We start from the raw sequence: 26,235 nt of genomic DNA, 5'->3' as shown, positions 1-26,235 counted from the left end.
CTTAAGTGCGTGCCGCATATCCTCGTACGACAGCTATTGTCGACCCTTCAGGGCCTTTTCTTTTTAGACTGAAGGCGTGATGATCTTGTGGGGAGAGATTAGGACTATGGGGCGGATGCTCGAGTTCCTCGCACTAGAGTTGGCCTAACCTTTGCGTTACAACATTTGTCATATCGTGAAGCAGCGGAACCCCTAGTCGCAGTTTTCCCTCATGTTTCACCTTAATTGCAAATCGTACTTTCTCCAGCACTGCGCAGTACTGGTCCCTAGTGACGGACACACCAGACTCCTTGAAATCAATAAGCAGTGGACGCTGCTAATCAAAGAACAAAATGAGCATCAACTTTCCAGCTGAATGCTGGCTCTTGAACTTGTTGGTACGAGGACACGATGGATGATACCGATGCATCCTCGACGTTGAATTCCGCCCTAATCGCATCATCAACCAAACGCTTGGTGTTATCCATAATGATGATGCTGGCCTCCCAGATTAACTGGCGTCTAGTGTCGAACTGCTACGAGCGTGGAACTTCGCGCACCATTCCGCAACAGTGTTTTTCGACAGACATGCTGCCCCGCACATATTCTTCATTCTGTCAACCGGTGTTTGTTCTTCGGCAGCCAAGAAAAGAATAACAGCACGTTGGTCATGTCTGGATGCATTTTGCCGGATTTACCACACGCTCATCGGAAAGTTACAAACGCCACAACTGGCCTCTTGCCCACATGTAGGTAATTATATAATCGCATAGGAACCATGCGTATATGCTAAAGCGGCACCCTCGAAAGGAAAAGTTGTGATCGTCTCTTATATTTCAAGTTAATTATTCTTTCTCTACGAAGACTCTTACACAGCTTCAAATGGTTCGTGTTCTTTTGATTAGCACCGCTGGCTACTGTCGCAGCGCTTCCAATTTAAAGTAGCAGTGACTACTGCAGTCTTTATTGTGACGAAAAAATTTGCAGTGCACTTCATTCAGCCTGTGAGTCCATATACGAAATGACAAAAATAATTAAACAGTCACCGAAAATCTGTGAAATCTATCCTGTCAGGGATAACTCGATATTTTTTACACTACTGGCCATTAAAATTACTACACCGAGAAGAAATGCAGATGATAAACGGGTATTCATTGGACAAATATATTATACTAGAACTGATATGTGATTACATTTTCACGCAATTTGGGTACATAGATCCTGAGAAATCAGCACACAGAACAACCACCTCTGGCCGTAGTAACGGCCTTGATACGCCCAGGCATTGAGTCAAACAGAGCTTGGATGGCGCGTACAGGTACAGCTGCCCATGCAGCTTCAACACGATACCACAGTTCATCAAGAGTAGTGACCGGCGTATTGCGACGAGCCAGTTGCTCGGCCACCATTGACCAGACGTTTTCATTTGGTGAGAGATCTGGAGAATGTGCTGGCCAGGGCAGCAGTGAAACATTTTCAGAATCCAGAAAGGCCCGTACAGGACCTGCAACATGCGGTCGTGCATTATCCTGCTGAAATGTAGGGTTTCGCAGTGATCGAATGAAGGGTAGAGCCACGGGTCGTAACACACCTGAAATGTAACGTCCACTGTTCAAAGTGTCGTCAATGCGTACAAGAGGTGACCGAGACGAGTAACCAATGGCACCTCATACCATCACGCCGGTTGACACGCCAGTATGGCGATGACGAATACACGCTTCCAATGTGCGTTCACCGCGATGTCGCCAAGCACGGATGCGACCATCATGATGCTGTAAACGTTTTGCCATTCGTGCACCCAGGTTCGTCGTTGAGTACACAATCGCAGGCGCTCCTGTCTGTGATGCAGCGTCAAGGGTAACCGCAGCCATGGTCTCCGAGCTGATAGTCCATGCCGCTGCAAACGTCGTCGAACTGTTCGTGCAGATGGTTGTTGTCTTGTAAACGTCCCCATCTGTTGACTCAGGGATCGAGACGTGGCTGCACGATCCTTTACAGCCATGTGGATAAGATGCCTGTCATCTCGACTGCTAGTGATACGAGGCCGTTGGGATCCAGCACGGCGTTCCGTATTGCCCTCCTGAACCCACCGATTCCATATTCTGCTAACAGTCATTGGATCTCGACCAACGCGAGCAGCAATGTTGCGATACGATAAACCGCAAACGCGATAGGCTACAATCCGACCTTTATCAAAGTCGGAAACGTGATGGTACGCATTTCTACTCCTTACACGAGGCATCACATCAACGTTTCACCAGGCAATGCCGGTCAACTGCTTTTTGTGTATGAGAAATCGGTTGGAAACTTTCCTCATGCCAGCACGTTGTAGGTGTCGCCACCGGCGCCAACCTTGTGTGAATTCTCTGAAAAGCTAGTCATTTGCATATCACAGCATCTTCTTCCTGTCGGTTAAATTTCGCGTCTGTAGCACGTCATCTTCGTGGTGTAGCAATTTTAATGGCCAGTAGTTTATTTATCTTTGGTTGCCATATCCTATTCGGAATTAGCGCTTTATTCATATTGTATTAATTAATCCGTCTGTTACACAGAGTGCTTATAACTCGCTTTAGGTTTTAAGATGCAAAGAAAATATTAACTGAAAGTTAAAGCCAACAAACACGCAAAGGAAATAAGCAGTCATATTAAGGTATGATCCTGCAAACAATGGTTACTATTGTAAGTATATCTAACTCTTCTCGTTATCATTTATGGAAGACTCAAAATACTTGTTACCAATGAGCAATTAACTTAAAGATATTGTTGGACAAATGTCGCCGTTGCTTACCGACTTAGGGAATAGAACAGAGTGGTTCGCCAGTCCTTGTGATAGCCATTAGAATGGATGGAAGTTCAGATCAACAGATAGTTCAGTTCTGATTGCAGTCAGACCGTGGCTGCAAGGAAGTTACATTGCTGCATTTCTGATGTAGCGAAACACACACAGTTTTTGCTGCAGTGCTTGCAGTTATCAAAATTTCGCAGGAATGGATCTGAGCACTATGGGACTTAGCATCTGAGGTCATCAGTCTCCTAGAACTTAGAAATACTTAAACCTAACTAACCTAAGGACATCACACACATCCACGCCCGAGGCAGTATTCGAACTTGTGACCGTAGCAGCAGCGCAGTTCCAGACTGAAGCGCCTAGAACCGCTCGGCCACAGCTACCGGCTTTCGCGGAAATGCAGTGAACATATAGTCCTAAGGTAGCTGTGGTGAGATAATAAAAGCATTTCCATTGCATTTGAGACGGGTCATGGGCTTGTTCAGCAGGTAACAGCCCCCTCCCCCCCCCTTCCCAGAAAGGAGAAGCATTGACTTACCAAGTAGAAGATAGACCGCAATGAAGCGGCTACTGCTTCATGTGACAATAAGAAGTAGTAAATGCAATCCCAGTTGCTTGGAGGTGTGAACCACTTACTGGGCATGATGTCTAGGTTGGCCGCGACAGGCACCATGGTCCAGTTGCGGTGAGGCTCCTTCTCGGCGAGCGGCGTGATGATGGTGACGTGATGGCCCCTGTCCGCCAGCTCCCACATTAGCGTCCGGAAGATGTGCCAGTGGCTCCACGCCGGGATCGGAACAACGTGGAGGATGCGCGCCCCGTGTACCGCAGACAGCAACGAGGCCACAAGCAGCAGCTGCTGCAACAGCGAGGCCATCTGCAACACAAGGGACGGCCAAATTTGTTTCTCTCTTGTAATGTGTCAGGCAAATCCAACACCTTCCATGAAAACCCTGACATGATAAGCAAATCCAGTAGTATGCCACATAGCTCCCAATAAATCGTGACATTAAATTAACCAAAGTAATACGAGTAACGAGTGAGCAAATGGAATACCACAGACTAACACAAGAATGCCTAATTGCATGTCATACCTTCCCACCATGAGACAGACGCAGTTCCGTGGGGAGAAACGAGAACAGAAGCCGAGAGCAGAACCGTGTTAAACTAGAAGGTCCTACAATAAGGGACGGACACCCACGTCGCCAGCTAACCTCCAGGACCACCCCCCAGCCCATGTTAAAAGATTGAGCCCTCCAGAAGTACAGTATAGATCTTACGATAACACTAAAAGGGCCACACCAGCTGCAAGTTTTAGCTTGAGACTTTTTCGCGTCTCTGTTAAGTTGCAAACTTTAAAAACATTGCCCCACCACAAAAAGTATAACGTTTCTCATTGTATAGACAGAATTTTTGTAGGCGGAGCTTAAGGTTAACATTGAGACCCTGATTGGTCAGATGAAAACACAGCCAGATAGTTTTTTTGTAACCAACTTCGGTAAATTGTAGTAAGGAGAAGTTAGAGAAGAGTTGCTTCGGAGACAGCGAGCTGGATGGAGCTGCGCCAGCCGCCGCCCCCTGACGAACACCGACAAGGTAATGAACGCACGCGATGCCGCATTTTTGAGCGCATAAGGCTTCACTCAGAACTGCAGAAGTCTCATCTGTTACATCCCCTTTTTACGTATTCTAGTGTCGATCGTCAATTGAAGCTCATGGTATTCACATTTGCTACGTAAGTTAAAATCTGAAAAGCGATGATTTTTCTGTTATATAATTATTGAGAAGCCACATCAGCCACTGTAATTTACGACAAGTTAGATAAGTGCTTAAAGATAATTAAGGGTCACTGTAGACCATTTTGATAGTATTCTCTTTTGTGAAACTTAATTTAAACCTAGATTATAGATGTGATCCATTGTAGAACTTGGAAACCCATTCACGGAATACTCGTTCACATTTTTGTTGAACGCAGTTGGTTTTTATCATCCTATATTAAAATATTTCCTTTTATCAATAGTGCAATTTATAAACAATGTTTTGTGAGTAGAATAAAATTTCCAGTGGTAAACTTAACTGTTTTTTCGACGTTATTTTACCAGCTAACTAAAAATAGGAAAGCCTTGAACCCCTTCCACTAAATTTAGTTAGTATTAAGATTCTTTTACAGGGAGTGCAGTGGAGCTGACGCTGAAATCATTAAGTATTTGGTTATATCATCGCTAGTCTCACTGAACTATTCTGAGCTCTACATGTCATGTGTGGTCTGGCGTCTCCTTACCAGCAACAGGTCCCAGGTTCAAACTAGTCAATTCCCTAAAAAACTGACTTTATTTTTATATTTCATTCACTAATGTCTTACAGCCTTGTAATCTGGGGAATTCCTCACCGCGAAAGAATTTGTGTTGTGTACGTCTTCATACACAACGATAAGGAGAGGTGCAATTCCACTATTTGCAGACCTAGGATCTAGATGGTGATTCATCACAAAAATAGTATTAGCAGGAAAGAAAAGTTAACACCAATGAGAACTGTGTCGGCGAATGTAAAAACTGGTGATTGGTGCTAATGACGAAAAAGAGTGAAAGACAGTCTAAAATTTTTTACATGTGAGTCGACTATAATTGATGACGGGAATAGTCTGAAAGCTACAATGTGTCTTGGACATGTATTTACTGAGAAAGATTGTGTGGCATGCGACAGACTCTTGATGGTTCAGTAGCAATACTACGAACTTCCTACGAAAGTAAAGAGGTTTTCATCTTAGATTTTAACGAATTAAAAGCTTTACTGACAAACAAAAGATGAACAGACTCAAAATTAGCGTATGGAGAAGCGTTCAGTGTGATCAGCAACTAACCTGACGAAATTATTCTAGCTAGTTTTGGTTATAGGTAAAGTGAGTGGAGAGATCAAAATCCGTCTTTACCGTCACTCATTGATTATATTAGAACTGAAAGGAAGATGATACAGATAAGCCAGAGACTGGATTCAGTCTCCGCTGAGGAATCTGGTAGTACAGCTACTTGTTTCAGCCATCGCGGTGCACCGACATGACGTTTTGAAACAAGTGCTCGTAGAACAGATCAACTAAAATCACTCAACAGAGGAAAGACAATTGGACCTGCCGTTCCTAAAAGCACTACGGTAAAATTTTCGCCATTTCTAGCTGCAGTCTGTGGTATGTCGCTGGAGCGAAGAAACGACCCAAGGGATTCGCGATTGAATGAGTAAACTGGAGAGGTGGGCTGCAGAGTAGTGCGGCAACTGTCATCGCATAAAAACTGGACACGAGCAGACATGATTACTGAACAAGGTAACACATCACACAGGACATTTAATTAACTTCTAATTCTCCGAGACAAATTACAAATACTGTTGCAGGAATTGGAGTCGCCAGCCGTTGTGGCCGAGAGGTTCTAGGCGCTTAAGTCCAGAACCGAGCTGCTGTTACGGTCACAGGTTCGAATCTTGCCCCGGGCGTGGATCTGTCATGTCCTAAGGTTAGTCTGGTTTAAGTAGCTCTAAGTCTAGGGGACTGATGACATCAGCTGTTAAGTCCCATAGTGTTTAGAACCATTTTCTTTGAACTGGAGTCCAGCTCAAAGTCCACAAGGTTGGTTGGTTTGTCGGACTCAAGGGACCAGACTACTAGGGCCATCGATCCCTTTTTCCACGAACTTTAAACACCCACAAAGAATACGAACACACAATGGAGATGACAAAAGACGACACAGGACAAGAAAGACACAGACAGAGACCAGAAAAAAGGAATTAAAATCACACAGAGTGTGGCAGTGGTTGGCCGACTATAGAAACAAAAAAGGAAAAGCCAACCACCAAGAAACGCACTAAAAACCCCGGTCTAAAATTGTAGACCAAAGGCCAGACTCAACACAAAAAAAGGACAAACACTTAGATCAAGCGATAAAAGCCCCTTGCACGAATAAAACTTGAAACTAAATCTGCCATCGCAGTGTCATCTGATAAAACTGCAGGAAGCGTATCAGGCAGCGCAAACGTCTGCCTGAGCGGAGTTAAAAGCGGGCAGTCCAACAAGATGTAGACCACCGTCAAAGCTGACCCACAGCGACATAAAGATGGGGGCCTCGCGGCGCAATAAATAGCTGTGCGTTATCCAGGTATGGCCAATGCGCAGCCGGCTGAGGACAACGGAGTCCTTACGAGAGACCCGCAAGGAGGAGCGCCACGCCCCGGTAGCCTCCTTGATAGCCCGAAGTTTGTTCGGTGAAGGAAGGGTGCGCCATTCTTCACCCCAGGTGCGAAGTACCTTCTGCCGCAAAACTGAGCTGAGGTCACCCTCCGAAAGGCCAATCTCCAAGGCTGGTGCACCGACAGCCTGTTGGGCCAGCGTGTCAACACGTTCATTTTCCGGGATGCCGAAATGACCTGGGGACCACACAAAGATCACAGAGCGGCCGGAACGGGCAAGAGTATGGAGGGACCACTGGATAGCCATCACCAGACGAGAGCAACGGAAAAAGTCCACAAGGAAGAGTCTCTACTAAAGCACGAACTACAAAGACAAAGCCCTGACCAGGCGGCTTCTGCGTGGTATTACACTGGGAAGGGGCTCTGAGCGCGAATGGACTGACGCACTGCCACCGACCGTCCCATATTGCGGCGCCAGAGGGCGCTCGAGGCATGGAGCCACTGCAGCCGCTGCTGACCACGCATGCACTATTGCGTCCGCCAGATCCTACACTACTGCTATCAGCTTCAGTCAGAAACTTGCATGAGGCCCATATGGTGGTATCTATACGTGATAGCGCAGTTTCGTCGCTCAGTTGTGTGTAACAAGTATGACAAGCACACCGTTCAAAAAATTCGTTACCGCCACGCATAATCATGCTCATATCGTGTAAACATCGACTCTGGACGTGATAATGGCCTCAGCTCAGGAGGGTGAGAGAGCACAAGATGTGTCAGACGTGTCATAGCCAGCAGAAGCAGCTCAAACACCACATACAGATAATGGAGCTCAGAAATAAGGTCTTTATATTCGCTTTAAACTCGCCAGCGGATCCTCTGACACCATCTTTGATGTCGCTGTCTCCATACAGTAGCGCCTAGAACCGCTCGGCCACCGCGGCCGGCGATTACAGACTATAGATGTCTGACGTCACTGTGTTTAAACTTTTAATTGGCCCTCTAATATGATTGGCTAGTCATGACGTAAGAGAGGATGGAAAGAAAGAGGCTATTCGTGGATGTCCATGTCATCAATGATTGGTAGCTGTCCGCCAATCAGCGTTCGGCTTCTGGTCGGCAAGTTTTCCTCCTGGTGTGCGCGGAGGTGGACTGACAGTTGCTCTACAGCTGTTTGTGCAGATACGTCCGTGTCCCGTGTAGCTTCTGCCCCGCGACCGCTCGCGGCCCGTTGGACTGGGACGACCGGCAGCCAGGACGCCGGGAGTTTGTACCCATCTTCTCTGTTAATGTTGTCAGGCTGCTTAATAGTTTCGATCGCATCCCGTATTTTGCGTTCTCGCATGCACGATTCTTTCGCCAGTACTCGGGCCTCATGGAACCTGATAGGTTGTTCACAGTCACGGTGGTGTTCCGCTAACACCGATTTGTTATGTTGTTGTAATCGTACATAGCGTTCGTGTTCTGCTACTCGTAAGCTGACAGGTCTCCCTGTTTCTCCTATGTAGGCAGCTCCGCACTCACACCGTAGTTCGTAAACACCTGCAGTGTTAAGAATGTTGGCTACATCCTTGGTGGAACCTATCATTTCGTGGATCCCGTGATTGCTTCGAAAAATCGGTCTGAAACCTCGTCGGCGGGGGACGTTGCCTAGCCGTTCACTGACGCCTTTTACATATGGTAAGTGTACCAGTGGAAGCTTCTCTTCTTTGCCTTCTTCACGTGTTCTGCTCCCTTTGGTTTTAGCTACCTTGCTTATGATTTTGTCATCATAGCCATTGGCACGAAACGTGTGTTGTAGCTCCTTTAATTCTTATTTAATGTTATTTTCATCGCTTAGCCGGTAGGCTCGGGCAGTTAACGTATGCAGAACAGAATACTTTGGAGCTGGGTGGTGGTGGCTCTCCGCGTGCAGGTACCGATTAGTATGCGTTGGTTTTCGGTGCACTTTGTGTCTCAGTTTACCTTCGGCAGCTCTGTACGTAATTATGTTTGTCCCATACATGTACGGAGGTTGGAACTTAAATAGTGGCAACTATTTATTCAAAACCGATACAAAAGAGTTACATGTTTGCACCTGTTACTGTCGTCCGCCCCATAGCTGAACGATCAGCACGTTGGAATGCCACGCACGGGGGACCGGGTTCGATTCCCGGCTGGGGTGGGAGATTTTCTTCCCTCAGGGACTGGTTGTTGTGCTGTCGTCATCATCATTTCATCCCCACTGTCAACGCGCAAGTCGCCCAATGTGGCGTCGCACTCAGTAAGACTTGCACTTGGCGGCCGATCTTCCCGCCTGGGAACTCCCGGCCACTGATGCCATACGACCATTTCCATTTTTACCTGTTACTGTCCTTCAAAGTAGTGACCAGCGTTGTGTAGAAGCCGCTGCCAGCGATGTGGAAGGCGTAGCATACCGTTAGCAGAGGCAGTTCTGTTGATGGTGCGAATGGCCTGTCGAATCTCTGGAACAGTTCTGAAGCAAATGCCACGATGTGGTTCCTCCATCTTTGGAATCAAATCATAGTCACCAGGACTTAAATCCGGTGAGTGTGGTAGATAGTACAGTTCTTCCCAGTCCCATCGATCGAAAAGAGCAGCCACAGCTTGCGCTGTATGCGCCTGCTCATTGTCGTGAAAAATGATGGATGAGTTGCGCAGAAAGTGTCGCCGCTTCTTACGCAAAGCTGGTCGCAGGTGATGCTCCAAAAACGAACAGCGATACTGTGCCAATGCCGTGGAGGAACGTAATGCGTTAGGATAACACCATCACAGCCATACACGAGAATCACCATAACTTTCACTATACTGGGGACTCTGACGTACTTTCGATTTCCGCAGCGGCCCATAACGACGCCATTCGTTGGATTGGCATTTCAGTTTTGGCTCGTACGATGTGGCCCATGTCTCATCCAGTTGTTACGATACGGCTCATAGCGCTCTAAGTGCGTCTGAGCAGCGTTGTAACGCATCCTTTTGTGCATTTCCGTCAAGTCATGCGGAACCCATCGTGATACAATTTTTCGCATGCCCAGGCGTTCCTTCAGGATGCGAAGCATAGTCGTATGCGCTAATCCGGTTTCGTGGGCGAGCTCTAGAATTGTATGGCGTCAATCACTGCCCACTAACGCAGCAACAGCTTGCACTTCTTCTTCAGAGACGCTAGAACGACTTGCCCGATGCATGTCTGCCACAGTTTGCCGACCTTCGTTGAAGGCTTTTACCCAACGTGCCACTGTTCTGTACGCCAATACCGATTCCCCGCACGCCCCTTGAAACCCTTGATGAGACTGTCGTGCTGTACGACCTCTGGCACATTCAACCTTGATCCAACTCCGTTGTTCCTGTTTCGAAAACATACTGATAGCGTTACGTTAGACCGCTCGCTCACAAGTGACTGTTTCCCTCGACGGTGCACACGCCAGTGACGTGGGACGGGCGAGTCCATTTGCTCGGAGGTAAAGTAGGTGTGCTATCAGCAACAATAGTTGATTCCATTGCACAGTGTCTCCACAGCAATGTTGCCACTATTTAAGCTCCAACCTACGTATATATTTAAGTGCATATACAGGGTGGTCCATTGATAGTGACCGCGCCAAGTATCTCACGAAATAAGCATCAAACGATAAACCTACAAAGAACGAAACTCGTCTAGCTTGAAGGGGGAAAGCAGATGGTGCTATGGTTGTCCTGCTAGATGGCGCTGCCATAGGTTAAACGGATATCAACTGCGTTTTTTAAAATAGGAACCCCCATTTTTTATTACATATTCGTGTAGTACGTAAAGACATATGAATGTTTAAGTTGGACCACTTTTTTCGCTCTGTGATAGATGGCGCTGTAATAGTCACAAACATATGCCTCACAATTTTAGACAAACAGTTGGTAACAGGTAGTCACAAACGTTTAAGTTCGTGGTATCACGTAACATTCCGCCAGTGTGGACGGTATCTGCTTCGTGATACATTACCCGTGTTAAAATGGACCGTTTACCAATTGCGGAAAAGGTCGATATCGTGTTGATGTATGGCTATTATGATAAAATGCCCAACGGGCGTGTGCTATGTAAGCTGCTCGGTATCCTGGACGACATCATCCAAGTGTCCGGACCGTTCGCCGGATAGTTACGTTATTTAAGGAAACAGGATGTGTTCAGCCACATGTGAAACGTCAACCACGACATGCAACAAATGATGATGGCCAAGTAGGTGTTTTAGCTGCTGTCGCGGCTAATCCTCACATCAGTAGCAGACAAATTGCGAGAGAATCGGGAATCTCAAAAATGTCGGTGTTGAGAATGCTACATCGACATCAGTTGCACACGTACCATAATTCTATGCAACAGGAATTGCATGGCGACGACTTTGAACGTCATGTACATTTCTGCCACTGGGCAGAAGAGAAATTACGGAACAATGACGGATTTTTTGCGCGCGTTCTGTTTAGCGACGAAGCGTCATACACCAACAGCGGCAACGTAAACCGGCATAATATGCACTATTGGGAAACGGAAAATCCACGATGGCTGCGACAAGTGGAACATCAGCAACCTTGGCGGTGCGGCATTATGGGAGGAAGGTTAATTAGCCCCCATTTTATCGATGACAATCTAAATGCTGCGATGTATGCTGATTTCCTACGTAATGTTCTACCGATGTTACTACAAGATGTTTCACTGCATGACAGAATGCGATGACCTTCCAACATGATGGATGTCCGACACATAGCTCGCGTGCGGTTGAAGTGGCATTGAATAGCATATTTCACGACTGGTGGACTGGCCGTCGAAGCACCATACCATGGCCCGCACGTTTACCGCATCTGACGTCTCCGGATTTCTTTCTGTGGGTAAAGTTGAAGGATATTTGCTATCGTGATCAACCGACAATGCCTGACAACATGCGTCAGCTCGTTGTCAATGCATGTGCCAACATTACGGAAGGCGAACTACTCGCTGTTGAGAGGAATGTCGTTACACGTATTGCCAAATGCATTGAGGTTGACGGACATCATTTTGAGCATTTATTGCATTAATTTGGTATTTACAGGTAATCACGCTGAAACAGCATGCGTTCTCATAAATGATAAGTTCACAAAGGTACATGTATCACATTGGAACAACCGAAATAAAATGTTCAAACATATTTAATTTAAAAAACCTAGCTGTTACCAACTGTTCGTCTAAAATAGTGAGCCATATGTTTGTGACTATTACAGCGCCATGTATCACAAAGCGAAAAAAGTGGTCCAACTAAAACATTCATATGTCTTTACGTACTACACGAATATGTAATAAAAATGGGGGTTCCTATTTAAAGAAACGCAGTTGATATTCGTTTGACCTATGGCAGCGTCATCTAGCGGGCCAACCATAGCACCATCAGGTTTCCCCCATCAAGCTAGACAAGTTTCGTTCTTTGTAGTTTTTTCGTTTGACGCTTATTTCGTGAGATATTTGACCCGGTCACGATCAATGGACCACCCTGTATACATGCATATAGGAAAATATGTATGTGCATGTATACAGGATGAATCACCTAAAACTTGCGCCGCAAATATTGAAGAAATGGAAAGCATTGTTGATGTGCAGTTTTCACAGTATGGATTGGTAGTCAGAGGCTCGTATTATCAATAAACAATTGCTTATAAAGTCTAATCTTTTGTGCAAACATACATTTTTTAAAAGAAACGATGCCTATTGACGTTAATAAACAAAAAGAAGGGTAAATCAGAATGTCAGAGGTGTTTGTTGCAGGGCTCTAGTGTGAGTAGTTTACGAAGCACTGTATTTTGAAAGTTCCCACACTGACACTTTTACAATTCCTGCGGCAGAACACACTGAAGAACAACGCAAGTGCATACACTAGTTAGGTGGATTCTGAAAAGTAACGAGTCAACTAGTCATCGAAGGTTGTGTTTAAAATGACGGCGGCAGTGGAAATACATGCTTTAGTCTGGTGTAGAACGACTGCTGCTGCTCACGTGCTTGCATTTCAGTGGAAATGTCCGAACAGGCTACAGTAATACATCATTGCCGATCACTGGGTGTAGGTGGTATGTCTTGTAGACAGTTACTTTCAGCTTTCTCCACAAAAAAGAGCCTACCGGCGTCAAATCTGGGGAATGGGCCTGCCAAGGTACAGGTCCTCTGAGTCCAATGCAATGCATGGAAACAATTCATGAAGACATGCTGTAGTACTTCATGCACTATAGGCTGGACAGCCATAATATTGGAACCACAGGTTCCTCCTAGTATGCAGAGGAAAGTCTACTAGCATCTCTGGAAGGTGTTCTGTTAGGACGCTGCAATACTTGTGTGCATTTAACGTTCCACGTATGAAACAAGGGCCTACGAACTGATGGTTCGCTATCCATAAACACGCATTTACACTCCTTGGACTCTGGCGTCCACCTGTTGAAGTCAATGAGCATTGTCAACAGACCAATAATGCATGTTTGGGCGGTTTACCTGGCTATGATTGGTAAAGATACATGGTTTCTTAACTATTCTCATAATACAGCTGCTGATATGGAGAGGTGATAGGGATGGAACCTATAACGATGGAGAATACCTGACTCATACTACTTCCTTGTGCGATTGCGCTGGAGCAAATGTGTGGACCAGCTCCATCAGCAGCAAGAGCATTAATTTCCCCCTCTTCTGTAGAGACTTGTTACTTTATCACGTTGTTACATGCTAAACTACCACTATCATGTAACTGGTTGAAGAAGCTGGTAAATGAGTGGTGAGATGGTTGCGGTGTATTGGGATTTCTTGCCACATACACCATACAACGACAAACTGCATTATTTCTACATTCTCCATACACCATTAGCACGTCGGCACTGTAAATCCCTTTGTATACTCACGAACTGCTGCTTGGGCTGTCATATGCTAACTGATTAACAAGTTGCAATGCACTCACGGAACATACAGGCACACTGTAAGCAAACATAACAACATTGTATCTAGCAACTACGCACTCAATGGCACAACCAGGTGTTGACGTGGAAAATTTCCGAAATACGGTCTCAAACGACTAGCACTAGAATCCTGCAACAAAAGACACCGAAATTTTAATTTAACTTACTTTTAGCTTGTTAAGGTCAATAGGCACTTTTTGCTTAAAAAGTATGTTTGCACAAAAAATAGACTTTGTAAGTATTATTACAATTTCGTTATTGGCTAAGGTACGAGCCAATGACTTCCAATCGATTCTGTGGAAACCACACGTCAGTAGCACTTTCCATTTCCGCAATATTTGTGGTGCAAGTTTTACGTCATTTATCCTGTATGAGAAAAAAAATGGCTCTGAGCACTATGGGACTCAACTGCTGAGGTCATTAGTCCCCTAGAACTTAGAACTAGTTAAACCTAACTAACCTAAGGACATCACAAACATCCATGCCCGAGGCAGGATTCGAACCTGCGACCGTAGCGGTCTTGCGGTTCCAGACTGCAGCGCCTTTAACCGCACGACCACTTCGGCCGGCTCCCGTATGAGAAAGCATATATATATATAGTGTGTGTGTGTGTGTTTATGTGTCCATAAAAAATTTTGCAGACTCCTGTAAATTTTTTATTCGTTAGTATTCGAGGAACTTTTTATGTATTGCATCTGAAATGTGCATCACAGCACCAAACTCTTTCTACACACCAATATTCCTCCTACAGAACAAATTTACAGTTGGATATGCTTACATAGCGTGATTTAATTTTCCTCTTACACCGTCCACAGTCTCACAAAACATAGCTTCATCAGAGGCCTGTCAGTACTAGACTGTGACAGCAAGATCGTACAATCTACTCTCGTCCAACTAGTACATCATTGTTCTACTCATTCACACTTCACTAAGAGAGAACGGGTCGTCGTCTTGGAAGAGACCGCAACATCTCCATTCTCAAACTTGTCAGCTGTGGGACTATAATGGGAAGAATGGAAGCCAGTGTACAGAGGTCACACTACTTTTGCCTGGCATAGTGTAGCAACTCTATGCTGCATGGACTCAACAGGTCTTTGGAAGTCTTCTGCAAAAATATTGAGTGATGCTGCCTCTATGGCTGTCCATAACAGTGAAAGTGTTGCTGGCGAAAGATTTTGTGCACGAACTCATCTCTCGATTATATCCCATAAATGATGGATGGGGTTCACGTAGAGCTAGCCACGTAGCCAAATCATTCACTCGAATTGTCCAGATTGTAGTTCAAACCAATCGTGAACAATTATGGCACGGTGACAGGGCAAACTGTCATCCATACAAATCCCATCGTTGTTTAGTCTACAAGTAACCGAACATAGCCATTTCCAATCAGTCATCTGTTCAGCTGGACCAGAGGACCCAGTCCATTCCATCTAAGCACAGGCCACGCCATTATGGAGCCACCACCAGCTTGCACAGTGTCTTGATGATTTGGTTCGATGGCTCGTGGGATCAGCGCCACACTCGAACCCTACCATCAGCTCTTACTAACTGAAATCGGCACTCATCTTTTTTTTTTTTTTTTTTTTTTTTTTTTTTTTTTTTTTTTTTTTTTTTGAGGGCGCTCAACTACTGAGGTCATTAGCGCCCAGTCACAGTTGTTAGAGCACATGGAATCTAGTAAAACTCAAGGGGAGGGGGGGACACCAGAAAGTCCTGACAAAGATGCAGATAAAATACGTAAAAAAGTTAGATGTCTTTGGACAAGCCAGTCAAAGTTATAAAACGCAGAACACGAGCAGCTGCTCGAGCGTCATCAGCTAAAATATCCGGTAAAGTAGATGGCAGGGACAGGACAACATGAGATTGACTAAAGCGGGGAAACGACAATAAAACATGGCGCACTGTTAATGCTTGACCGCAAGGGCACTGCGGGGCTGGGTCACCGGAGAGCAGGTAGCGGTGGCTAAACCGGCAATGCCCAATCCGCAACCTGGTCAGAAGGACCTCTTCTCGCCGAGATGGTCGGGAGGAGGATGTCCAAGCAGTTGGGAGCGGTTTTACTGCCCGGAACTTGTTTCCTTGGAGGGATGACCAAGCATCCCACCACAACGACACAAGCCTCTTACAAACAACCCCACGAACGTCAGATGACGGGACACAATGGGAGGCTGGCTGAGTCAGGAGGACTGCAGCCTTGGCTGCAGCATCTGCAGCCTCATTCCCAGGCACTCCTACATGTCTGGGAACCCACAGAAAGCTGACAGGAGAACCATTATCAGCGAAAGAATGGAGTGACTGCTGGATCCGTTGCACCAAGGGATGGACCGGATAGGGAGCTCCAAGGCTCTGAAGAGCACTGAGGGAATCAGAGCAGAGTACATACGATGAATGGCGGTGGCGGCGGGTATACTGAACGGCCTGATGGAGAGCAAAAAGCTCGGCCATAAAGCTGGAACATTGGTCGAGGAGCCGGTATTTAAAGGTGGCGGCCCAGACGACAAAGGCACAGCCGACACCATCGTCAGTTTTGGAGCCATCGGTGTAAATAAAGGTGTGACCGGCAAGTCGAGCACAAAGTTTAACAAACCGTGAGCAATACACTGCAGCCGGAGTACCCTCCTTCGGGAGTGAGCTGAGGTCGAGATAAATATGAACCGGAGCCTGGAGCCAAGGTGGTGTCGGGCTCTCACCCTCTCTGAAGGTGCTAGGGAGGGCAAAAACCAACTGTCGAAGCAGGTGTCAGAAGTGGACTCCAGGGGGAAGCAGGGCAGACACATGCAACCCGTACTGACGGTCGAGAGAATCGGCGAAGAAGGACTGATAAGAGGGGTGGTCGGGCATTGACAACAGCTGGCAGGCATACCGACACAGCAGTACGTCGCGCCGGTAGGTCAATGGTAATTCGGCAGCTTCAGCATAAAGACTCTCGACGGGACTAGCGTAGAAGGCTCCGGTCGCAAGACGGAACCCCCGATGGTGGATGGAGTTGAGACGGCGTAAGAGGGATGGCCGAGCAGACGAGTACACGAAGCTCCCATAATCCAGCTTCGATCGGACTATGGACCAATACAAGCGAAGCAGGACAGTGTGATCCGCTCCCCAAGATGAACCAGTAAGAACTCTGAGGACATTAAGGGAACATGTACAACGGGCCGCCAAATAAGAGACATGCGGAGACCAACAAAGTTTCCTGTCCAATGTGAGCCCTAGAAACTTAGTTGTTTCCACGAATGGGAAAACAATGGGACCGAGATATAAGGATGGCGGAAGGAACGCTTTATATCGCCAAAAGTTGATACAAACCGTCTTCTCTTCAGAGAACCGGAAGCCATTTGCCACGATCCATGAGTATAGGCTGTCTAGGCAACGCTGAAGGCAGCGCTCCAGGAGGCATGTTCTCTGGGCACTGCAGTAGATCGCAAAGTCATCGACAGAGAGAGAGCCTGAGACATTAGGTGGAATGCAATCCATAATTGGATTGATGGCGATGGCAAAAAGGGCTACGCTCAAGACTGAGCCCTGAGGCACTCCGTTCTCCTGGAGGAAGACATCGGACAATACGGAACCCACACGTACCCTAAACTTTTGATCCGTTAAAAAGGAATCAATAAAAATGGGCAGGCGACCACGTAGGCCCCACCTGTGCATAGTGCGGAGGATACCTCCTCTCCAACAGGTATCATAAGCCTTCTCCAAATCGAAGAACATGGCTACCGTTTGGCGCCTTCGCAGAAAGTTGTTCATGATGAATGTCGACAAGGTCACAAGGTGGCCAACAGCGGAGCGGCGGCGATGAAAGCTGCATTGGACATTGGTAAGTAGCTGTCGAGATTCAAGAATCCAGACTAACTGAGCATTAACCATGCACTCCATCACCTTACAGACACAGCTTGTAAGAGAAATGGGGCGGTAACTAGAAGGAAGGTGTCTATCCTTCCCGGGTTTTGGTATAGGAACAACGACGGCGTCACGCCAACACATGGGGAGCTGACCTTCGGTCCAGACGCGATTGTAGGTACGAAGAAGGAAGCTTTTGCCCGCCGGAGAAAGGTGTGCCAGCATCTGAACGTGAATGGCATCTGGCCCCGGAGCAGAGGACCGGGACAGTGCAAGCGCATGTTCGAGTTCCTGCATTGTAAAGGGGGAATTATAAGTTCCCAGATTCAGCGAGTGGAAGGAAGGTTACCGAGCCTCTTCTGCCTCTTTCCTGGGAAGGAAGGCAGGGTGGTAATGGACGGAGCTTGAAACCTCCGCGAAAAACCGGCCGAAGACGTTGGAGACAGCCACAGGATCAACAAGGACCTCATTACCTGAGGTCAGGCCAGGTACCGAGGAGTGGGCCTTAATGCCCGACAGCCGGCGCAGGCCACCCCAAACGACAGAAGAGGGAGTAAAACTGTTAAAGGAGCTGGTGAAAGAGGCCCAAAAAGCGTTTTTGCTGTCTTTGATGACTCTACGGCATTGCGCTCGGAGTCGTTTGTATCCAATACAATTCGCCAACGTAGGATGGCGGCGAAAGTTGCGTAAAGCACGTCGTCGAGCACGGATAGCGTCTCTACAAGCCTCGTTCCACCAGGGGACGGAAACACGACGTGAAGAGGTAGTATGAGGATTGGAACGTTCGGCAGCATTGACGATAACAGCCGTGAGGTATTCGACCTGACTGTGACAACTGAGAAAATCGTGGTCCGGAAAGGTCGCCAGGGAGAAGTAAAGTCCCCAGTCAGATTTCGGTATGTTGCAGCTCGAAGGACGTGGGGATGGGGTGTGGTGCAGGAGACGAACGACACAGGGGAAGTGGTAGCTCGAATAGGTGTCAGGAAGGACATACCACTCGAACCGACAGGCAAGAGTGGTAGAACAGATTGTGAGGTCCAAGTGGGAGTAGGAATGAGTAGAGTCTGAGAGGAAAGTCGGGGCGCCAGTATAGAGGCAGACAAGATTGAGATGGTTGAAGACATCTGCCAAGAGTGAGCCTCTTTGACAGGATGCAGGAGAGCCCCAAAGGGGATGATGGGCATTGAAGTCGCCAAACAATAAAAACGGCGGAGGAAGCTGAACAATCAGGTGCATCATGTCAGCCCGACTAACTGGGGATGACGATGGAGTGTATATGGTACAAACTGAAAAAGTAAAAGCAGAAAGTGTAATACGGACAGCTATTGCTTGGAGTGGGGTGGTCAACTGGATGGGATGGTGATAGACATCGCCCCAAACGAGCAACAGGCGTGAGGTCATACTGCTCCGAGGTATAGTGGGTAAAGGCAATACGGTCAGTTGGGTGCAACTTGGTTTCCTGGAGACAAAGGACGAGCGGACAGTGCAGGCGGAGGAGCAGTTGTAATTCCTCCCGATTAGATCGAATACCTCTTATGTTCCAATGTAACAAGGGCATCATTAGTCAAAAAAGAGGGGGAATGAGACGGGGGAAGAGCTGGTCACCTCGACGGCCGCGGAGGGCCAGGTTTCGAGGGAACAACGCTACAACCGGCGGGAGGCGGATCCTGCTCCATCGAGTCGCCGCCAGCTGCGGCTGCTGTCCCGGGTTGTGTAGGAGGGGCAGCATCATTTGCCGACGAGAGGCCAGCTGAGCACCTGGCAGCAGAGCGTCTCGGCGAAACTGAGGACGGCCAGGAGCAGCAACTCACGGATGGAGCGTCAGACGAAAGGCGCCGGGGTGGAGAAGGGGATAGAGACTTCTTCTTGGAGGCCTTCTTGGAAGGCTGGACCCGAAGAAGGTCCTCACGTGCGGGGTCCGTTTTGGAACGCCGGACCTTGGAAGCTGGGGTCTGGAACGTTTCCCCGATGGACGCCTGAGAAGAGGATCGCTTCTCAGGCGGCAGGGGGGGGGGGGGAGGAGGAGGAAGGGTGGCCCCTGGGGCAGAGGGGGCGGGGGCCACGGGGGAGGATGATTTGGAAGGGAGGGATTTGGGAGGCAGAGGCATAGACCCCGGATGGGGGAAGGAGGTGGAGGGGGGACAGGATAGGGGTGAGGATACTGTGGAAGGAGTGGACACGACTGAGGCAAACGAAGTGGTCAACGTCACGGGATGGAGGCAGTCATACTTCTTCCTGGCCTCAGAATAAGAGAGACGATCCAAAGTTTTGAGTTCTTGAATCTTCTTCTCCTTCTGATACGCAGGGCAGTCTAAGGATCTAGGCGAGTGGATGCCAGGACAATTAACGCACCGAGGTGGTGGGGTGCATATATGTTCCTCACGAAGAGGATGTCCACAATCGCCACAAAGGGGCTCAGCCTCACACTGTGACGACATGTGCCCAAAGCGCAAACACCGAAAACAGCGCATAGGAGGTGGGACGTAAGGTCGCACGTTGCACCTTACCTTCTCCGGGAGAACGTCCCCCTCGAAGGCGAGGATAAAGGCCCTGGTGTCGATGCGATGGTCTTTGGGGCCGCGCTGGACTCGCCGGACGAAATGCACGACTCGGCGGTCCAGGTTGGCCCTGAGCTCCTCATCAGATTGCAGCAGGAGGTCCCGATGAAAAATAACCCCCTGCGTCCTATTCAGTGCCAGATGCGGTACAATGGACACTGGGATGTCCCCTAGTCGGTCGCACGCCTGGAGCGCCGCCGACTGTGTGGCGGAGGTTGTCTTTATAAGAACGGACCCCGAACGCATTTTACTGAGAGCCTCGATTTCCCCGAAGATGTCCTCGATGTGCTGAACAAAGAACATGGGCTTGGAGGTGGCGAACGTCCCCCCATCGGTTCGAGAACAGACCAAATAGCGGGGGAAGTACTTCGCCCCAAGCCAGCGGGCCTGTCCTTCCTCCCAGGGAGTGGCCAAGGGGGAAAGGGCAGGAGAACCAGAACCAGAGACAGTACCTTTCTTTTTAAAAGACTCGGCCGCAGAGCGACCTGATACATGTTGACGTTTCATCTGCGAAACGTCCGCCCCGATACCACCCACTCCGACCAGGGGCTCTCCCCACGGGCGCCACCCAGCCTCAGCAAGGGCCACCTGGCAAGATGACCGTTGCCGGGAGTCCTGATGCCCCAAGGAGACGGGCATCTACTCCTTGGCCGACGTGGGGAGGGTGCAGCTCAGGTATCGGCAGTGCGATCCCTGTGTTGTCAGGGGGTTACAACCTAGAGGGTACATGACGACCCCACCACAACGGGCTGGCTACCATGCTGGATTTCGGGTGCCATGGAAAGTCCATCATGATCGTAGGTGCAGATGGGGACGCACTATGGGCGTAACTTGTACAACCCATCAGGCGTTTAGGCCCAATTTGAGGAATAGTGGGTATGGTTACAACGCCGTTACAATGCTGAGTGCCAAGGTCTTAGTGCACTGAGGACCAGTGGTACACCACGTAAGGCGTCCTTCCCCAAAAGGCTCGTACTTCTGTAGAATTTTGAGAAATGGAGGTCAAACCCCAAGGGGGACCATCACATGGAAGGCTGAAACGGTTGAAACTCCTTTTAGTCGCCTCTTACGACAGGCAGGAATACCTCGGGCCTATTCTTACCCCGGACCCGCAGGTGGGGGCGGGGGGGAGGGGGGCACCCATCTGACCGGGCCACAGTTTTCTAGTCATCTAGGGCCCAACTGGCATTACAAGCCAAGGGGACGAGCTGCAAGCGATGTCGTGCTGTTAGCAAAGGCACTGCCGATGGTCGTCTGCTGTCATGGCTCATTAACACCAAATTTTGCCACTCTCCTAGTGGATATGTTCGTCGTATATCCCACATTGATTTCATCGGTTATTCAGGGTCTGTTTCTTTTCTGTTAGCATTGAAAACTCTACGAAAACGCCACTGGTCTCTGACATTAAGTGAAGGATGTTGTCTGTGCTGAGACGTAATGTCTGAAATTTGGTATTCCCAGCCCTCTCTTGGCACTGTAGATATCGGAATATTGAATTCCCTAACGATTTCTACAATGGAATGTCCTATACGTCTAGCTCCAACTACCATTCAGTCTTGAAACTCTTAATTCCCATCGTATGGTCATAATCACGCAGGGAACCTTTTCCCGTGAATCACATGAGTACAACTGACAGCTTCATCAATACAATACTGTTTTATACCGTGTGTATGCTATACTACCTCCGTCTGTATATCTACACACAACTCTCTCCCAACTTTTGTCACCACAGCATACATCATTGACCTAACAGCCGCATCATGGTTTCTAATGTATAGAATCTTCAACACTGGAGTCTTACTCCCACAGTTTCTAGTAACTAGTATCTACCCAGTTTTGCGGAGGTTGACTGCTACGTTTCACCCGCTGTTTCAAACAGGCCCAGGCATTTTCTATGGGATTAAGACTGGGTAATTTAACAAGGAATTCTAAGTGCGATTGATTGAGTATTTGTCAAACCAGGAACGTATGCATGCAGCATTATGAAAGCGGCTGTTGTCATCTTTAAAGATGGGACCACCTAAGGCCTAATCATCATGAACGCGTGGAATTCGGATCAATACTTGTTTTCCACGAATATTGAAATGTGCTCGCTCATGTTCGCGGTAACACGAATAAGTGGGTACTTAAGATGGTATGAACGACACCCCAAAAACAACAGTGCCACCTGTGGCGTTAACTACATCCGCCACGCACTCTGGATTAAGTGCCTCACAGGGTACCTGACGCCCTACATTATTTGAAAAGAGCAAAATTGTGACTTTTCCAGACACTGCTCATCCAGTCAGCTGCTGTTCAATTTCCGTGTTGTTTGGGGCATCAAAGATGTGTGACTATATGTAACACTGTGAGCAACACCCTGTTGTGAGGTTTCCGACTCCAAATGTCCTTTGCATGAACGTCCCTTACCAATGTACCAAAACAAGCCATGGAATGCAATTAGACGCATATACGCTGAAGGGCCAAAGAAACTGGTACACCTGCCTAATATCATGTAGGACCCCCATGTGCACGCAGAAGTGCCGCGACACAATGTGGCATGGACTCGACTAATGTCTGAAGCAGTGCTGGAGGGAACTGACCCCATGAATCCTGCAGGGGTGCTAAAAAATCCGTAAGACAACGATGAATTGGAGATCTCTTCCTACTAGCACGTTGCAACGCATCCCAGATACGTTCAATAATGTTCATGTGTGGGGAGTTTGGTGGCCAGCGCAAGTATTAAAACTCAACATCCGCTCAATTGCAGTTCTGGACGTGTGGGGTGTCGCATTGTCCTGCTGGAATTTTCCAAGTCCTACGGAATGCACAATGCACATGAATGGATGCAGGTGATCAGACAGGATGCTTACGACGTGTCACGTGTCAGAGTCGTATCTGGACGTATCAGGGTCCCATATCACTCCAACTGCACACGCCCCACACTATTACAGAGCCCCCATCAGCTTGAACAGTCTCCTGCTGGCATGCAGGGTCCATGGATTCATGAGGTTGTCTCCATACCCGTACACGTCCATCCGTTCGATACAATTTGAAACGAGACTCTTCCGACCAGGCAACATGTTTCCAGTCAACAGTCAAATGTCGGTGTTGACGGCCCCACGCAAATCGTAGACTTGTGTCGTGCAGTCATCAAGGGTACATGTGTGGGCCTTCGTCTCCGAAAGCCCCTATCGAAGATATTTCGTTGAATGGTTCACACGTTTACACTTGTTGATGGCCCGGAATGAAATCTGCAGCAATTTGCAGAAGAGTTGCACTTCTGTCATGTTGAACGATTCTCTTCAGTCGTCGTTGGCTCCGTTCTTGCAGGATCTTTTTCCGGCAGAAGCGATGTCGGAGATTTGATGTTTTACCGAATTCCTGATAGTTACGATACACTCGTGAAATGGTCGTACGGGAAAATCCCTGTATCATCGATACCTCGGAGATTGTGTGTCCCATCGCTGGTGCACCGACTAACGCCACGTTCAAATTCACTCAAATCTCGATAACCTGCCATTGTAGGCGTAGTAACCGATGTGACAACTGCGCCAGACACTTTTTGTTTTATATAGGCGTTGTCGGCCGTATCGCCGTGTTCCGCCTGTTTACATATCACTGTCTCTGAATACGAATGCCTACACGCGTTTCCGTGGTGCTTCAGTGTATTTTGAACGAAACTACGAAACAGTACAAGCAAAAAAGTATTTCGAGCACACAAAGTAGCCATCTGGAACGTTAGAAAAAAAATAAACAAAGAGGACGAACGAGTTAAATTGTTGAAGAATATTGAAATAGACATCACTGCAATAACTGAAAAATGAAGAAATTGCAATGGAATGAAAATGCACACTCGGACCAGCTCTGTAAGAGAGCCAGTAATGGTTTCGCAAATTACGCCCATAAAAACTGAGGAGAAAAATTAGAAGACTAACTAGGTTAGCGACAAAATCACAGTGTTGGCCATCCAGTAGAAAAGAAGAAATTGGCAGTAATTGGAATCTGGGCACCTGAAGAGGAAAGAATTGACGAGTCTACAGATTTTCGTGACACCGTCCATGCTATTTTAGATGAACACAGTGAACACCAAATAGTACCTACCTGGAACCTAAACGCCAGCGTAGGAGAGAACCCCATCTGACTACTTGGGGAGAAATGGGAAGTTATGTTTTTTTAACAGATTAACAGAAGAATGCTGAAGATAAGCTGGGTAGATCACGTAACTAATGAGGAGGTATTGAATAGGATTGGAGAGAAGAGAAGTTTGTGGCACAACTTGACTAGAAGAAGGGATCGGTTGGTAGGACATGTTTTGAGGCATCAAGGGATCACAAATTTAGCATTGGAGGGCAGCGTGGAGGGTAAAAATCGTAGAGGGAGACCACGAGATCAATACACTAAGCAGATTCAGAAGGATGTAGGTTGCAGTAGGTACTGGGAGATGAAGAAGCTTGCACAGGATAGAGTAGCATGGAGAGCTGCATCAAACCAGTCTCAGGACTGAAGACCACACAACAACAACAGATTAAAATTAAACATATTCACCCGAAAGAAAAGACATTCACTAATTTACGTTGTCAGCATTCAGATTGTCCAATAATCAACGGAAAACTAGAGGGAAGAGTAAGAGGCATCAGGTGCTTTTATAGTAATATATATAGAAGAGTTGGGGCTTGGTGAGTCCCTGGAGAACGTTACCTGTCATGGGACGGCCAACAGCGTACAGAGGAAATGGTGTTACGGCGTGGGTTGGGGGGGTGTTTTTCGTGGTTCGGGTGTAGTCCCCTTATTGTGTTTAAGTAGACGCGAAATGCAGGAGGAGACGAACACATTTCACAGTATTGTGTGCAGTAGGGGAACAATTCGGAAACCATGACTGTTTGCTTCAAAATCACACTATACGCCGTCATAAAGCAACGTCCGCGACGCAGTGGTTTGTGTACAATAATATTCCATGAAAGAACTGGCCTTGCATGAATCACGACGTGAACCAAATGGTACCCTTTTGCCAAGAGTTAAAACATCGACTTCTCTCTAACATCGCTACCCATTATGATTTCAACTTTTGAGGAAAAATGGACTGTCATTATTCCACAGACATGTTGACACATCATTGAAAGTTGTCCGCACCATAGTTCAGGACATCACAAATGGTAGGGATGGACACACCCCGTATTAGTGCTAACTGAAAGATGTCTGTGCACTTCTGAACATGTGATACCTACCAATCCGCTGAAGGCAAAACCTTAAGGACTCCTTATCCTTGATACAAGTCGATGTCGAAGAAACGGTTGAACACTTTTTCGTGCTGCCTCATATAGAGTGTCTTCTGTTCCCTCTCGCTACGTTTGGTCAGACAGTGTACGTTAACATCTGCCGATGACTCTCCATCCGAGATGACATACTGCGTGTACCTATCAGGAATGCGCTGTTCGATCACACTAAATATGAACACTTTCTGTGGCCACTTGAGTGTTTGATATAAGACAAATTAATTCAGTTCATCTCCTGCAACGTTACGTAGCAAAATTTCACGAAGTTTCAGTTAGTATTCAAATATTCCTTCTCCCATTGTAATAAAATTACCACTTGAATTAGTCAGTTGGACGTTTCGAGCAGAGCTGAAGAAAAGATGGGGCGGACAGTCCCCATATTAACGTTCATTATTACATGTCTGGATACTTTTGATCAGATTACGTTATAATTAACAAATCTGAAGGCTGTAAAGTCAAGTAAATACTTAGGGATCACAATTACAAATAACCTAAATTGGAACCATCATATAGATAATGTTGTGGGTAGAGCAAACCAAAGACTGCTATTCATTGGCAGAACACTTACAAAGTGCAACAGGTCTACTAAAGAAACTGCTTACACCACGCTTGTCCGCCCTATTCTGGAGTACTGCTGTGCGGTGTTGGATCCACATCAGGTAGGACTGACTGGTGATCGAAAAAGTATGAAGAAGGGCAGTTCGTTTTGCATTATCGCGAAATA

The 26,235-nt window shown here is 47.3% G+C and overlaps 1 protein-coding gene across 1 annotated transcript in view; it reads right to left on the bottom strand.

The window, feature by feature from the left end:
* Positions 1–26,235, bottom strand: part of LOC124544959 (UDP-glycosyltransferase UGT5-like) — a 134,804-nt gene that overhangs the window by 81,120 nt on the left and 27,449 nt on the right. Inside the window, exon 2 of the mRNA XM_047123706.1 lies at positions 3,404–3,644. Within this exon, the coding sequence (XP_046979662.1) occupies positions 3,404–3,644 (241 nt within the window). The remainder of the gene's footprint in view (positions 1–3,403; positions 3,645–26,235) is intronic.

The sequence above is a fragment of the Schistocerca americana genome, chromosome 8, assembly GCF_021461395.2.
Source record: "Schistocerca americana isolate TAMUIC-IGC-003095 chromosome 8, iqSchAmer2.1, whole genome shotgun sequence".
Lineage (NCBI taxonomy): Eukaryota > Metazoa > Arthropoda > Insecta > Orthoptera > Acrididae > Schistocerca > Schistocerca americana.
This window is presented reverse-complemented; position numbering and strand designations above follow the sequence as displayed.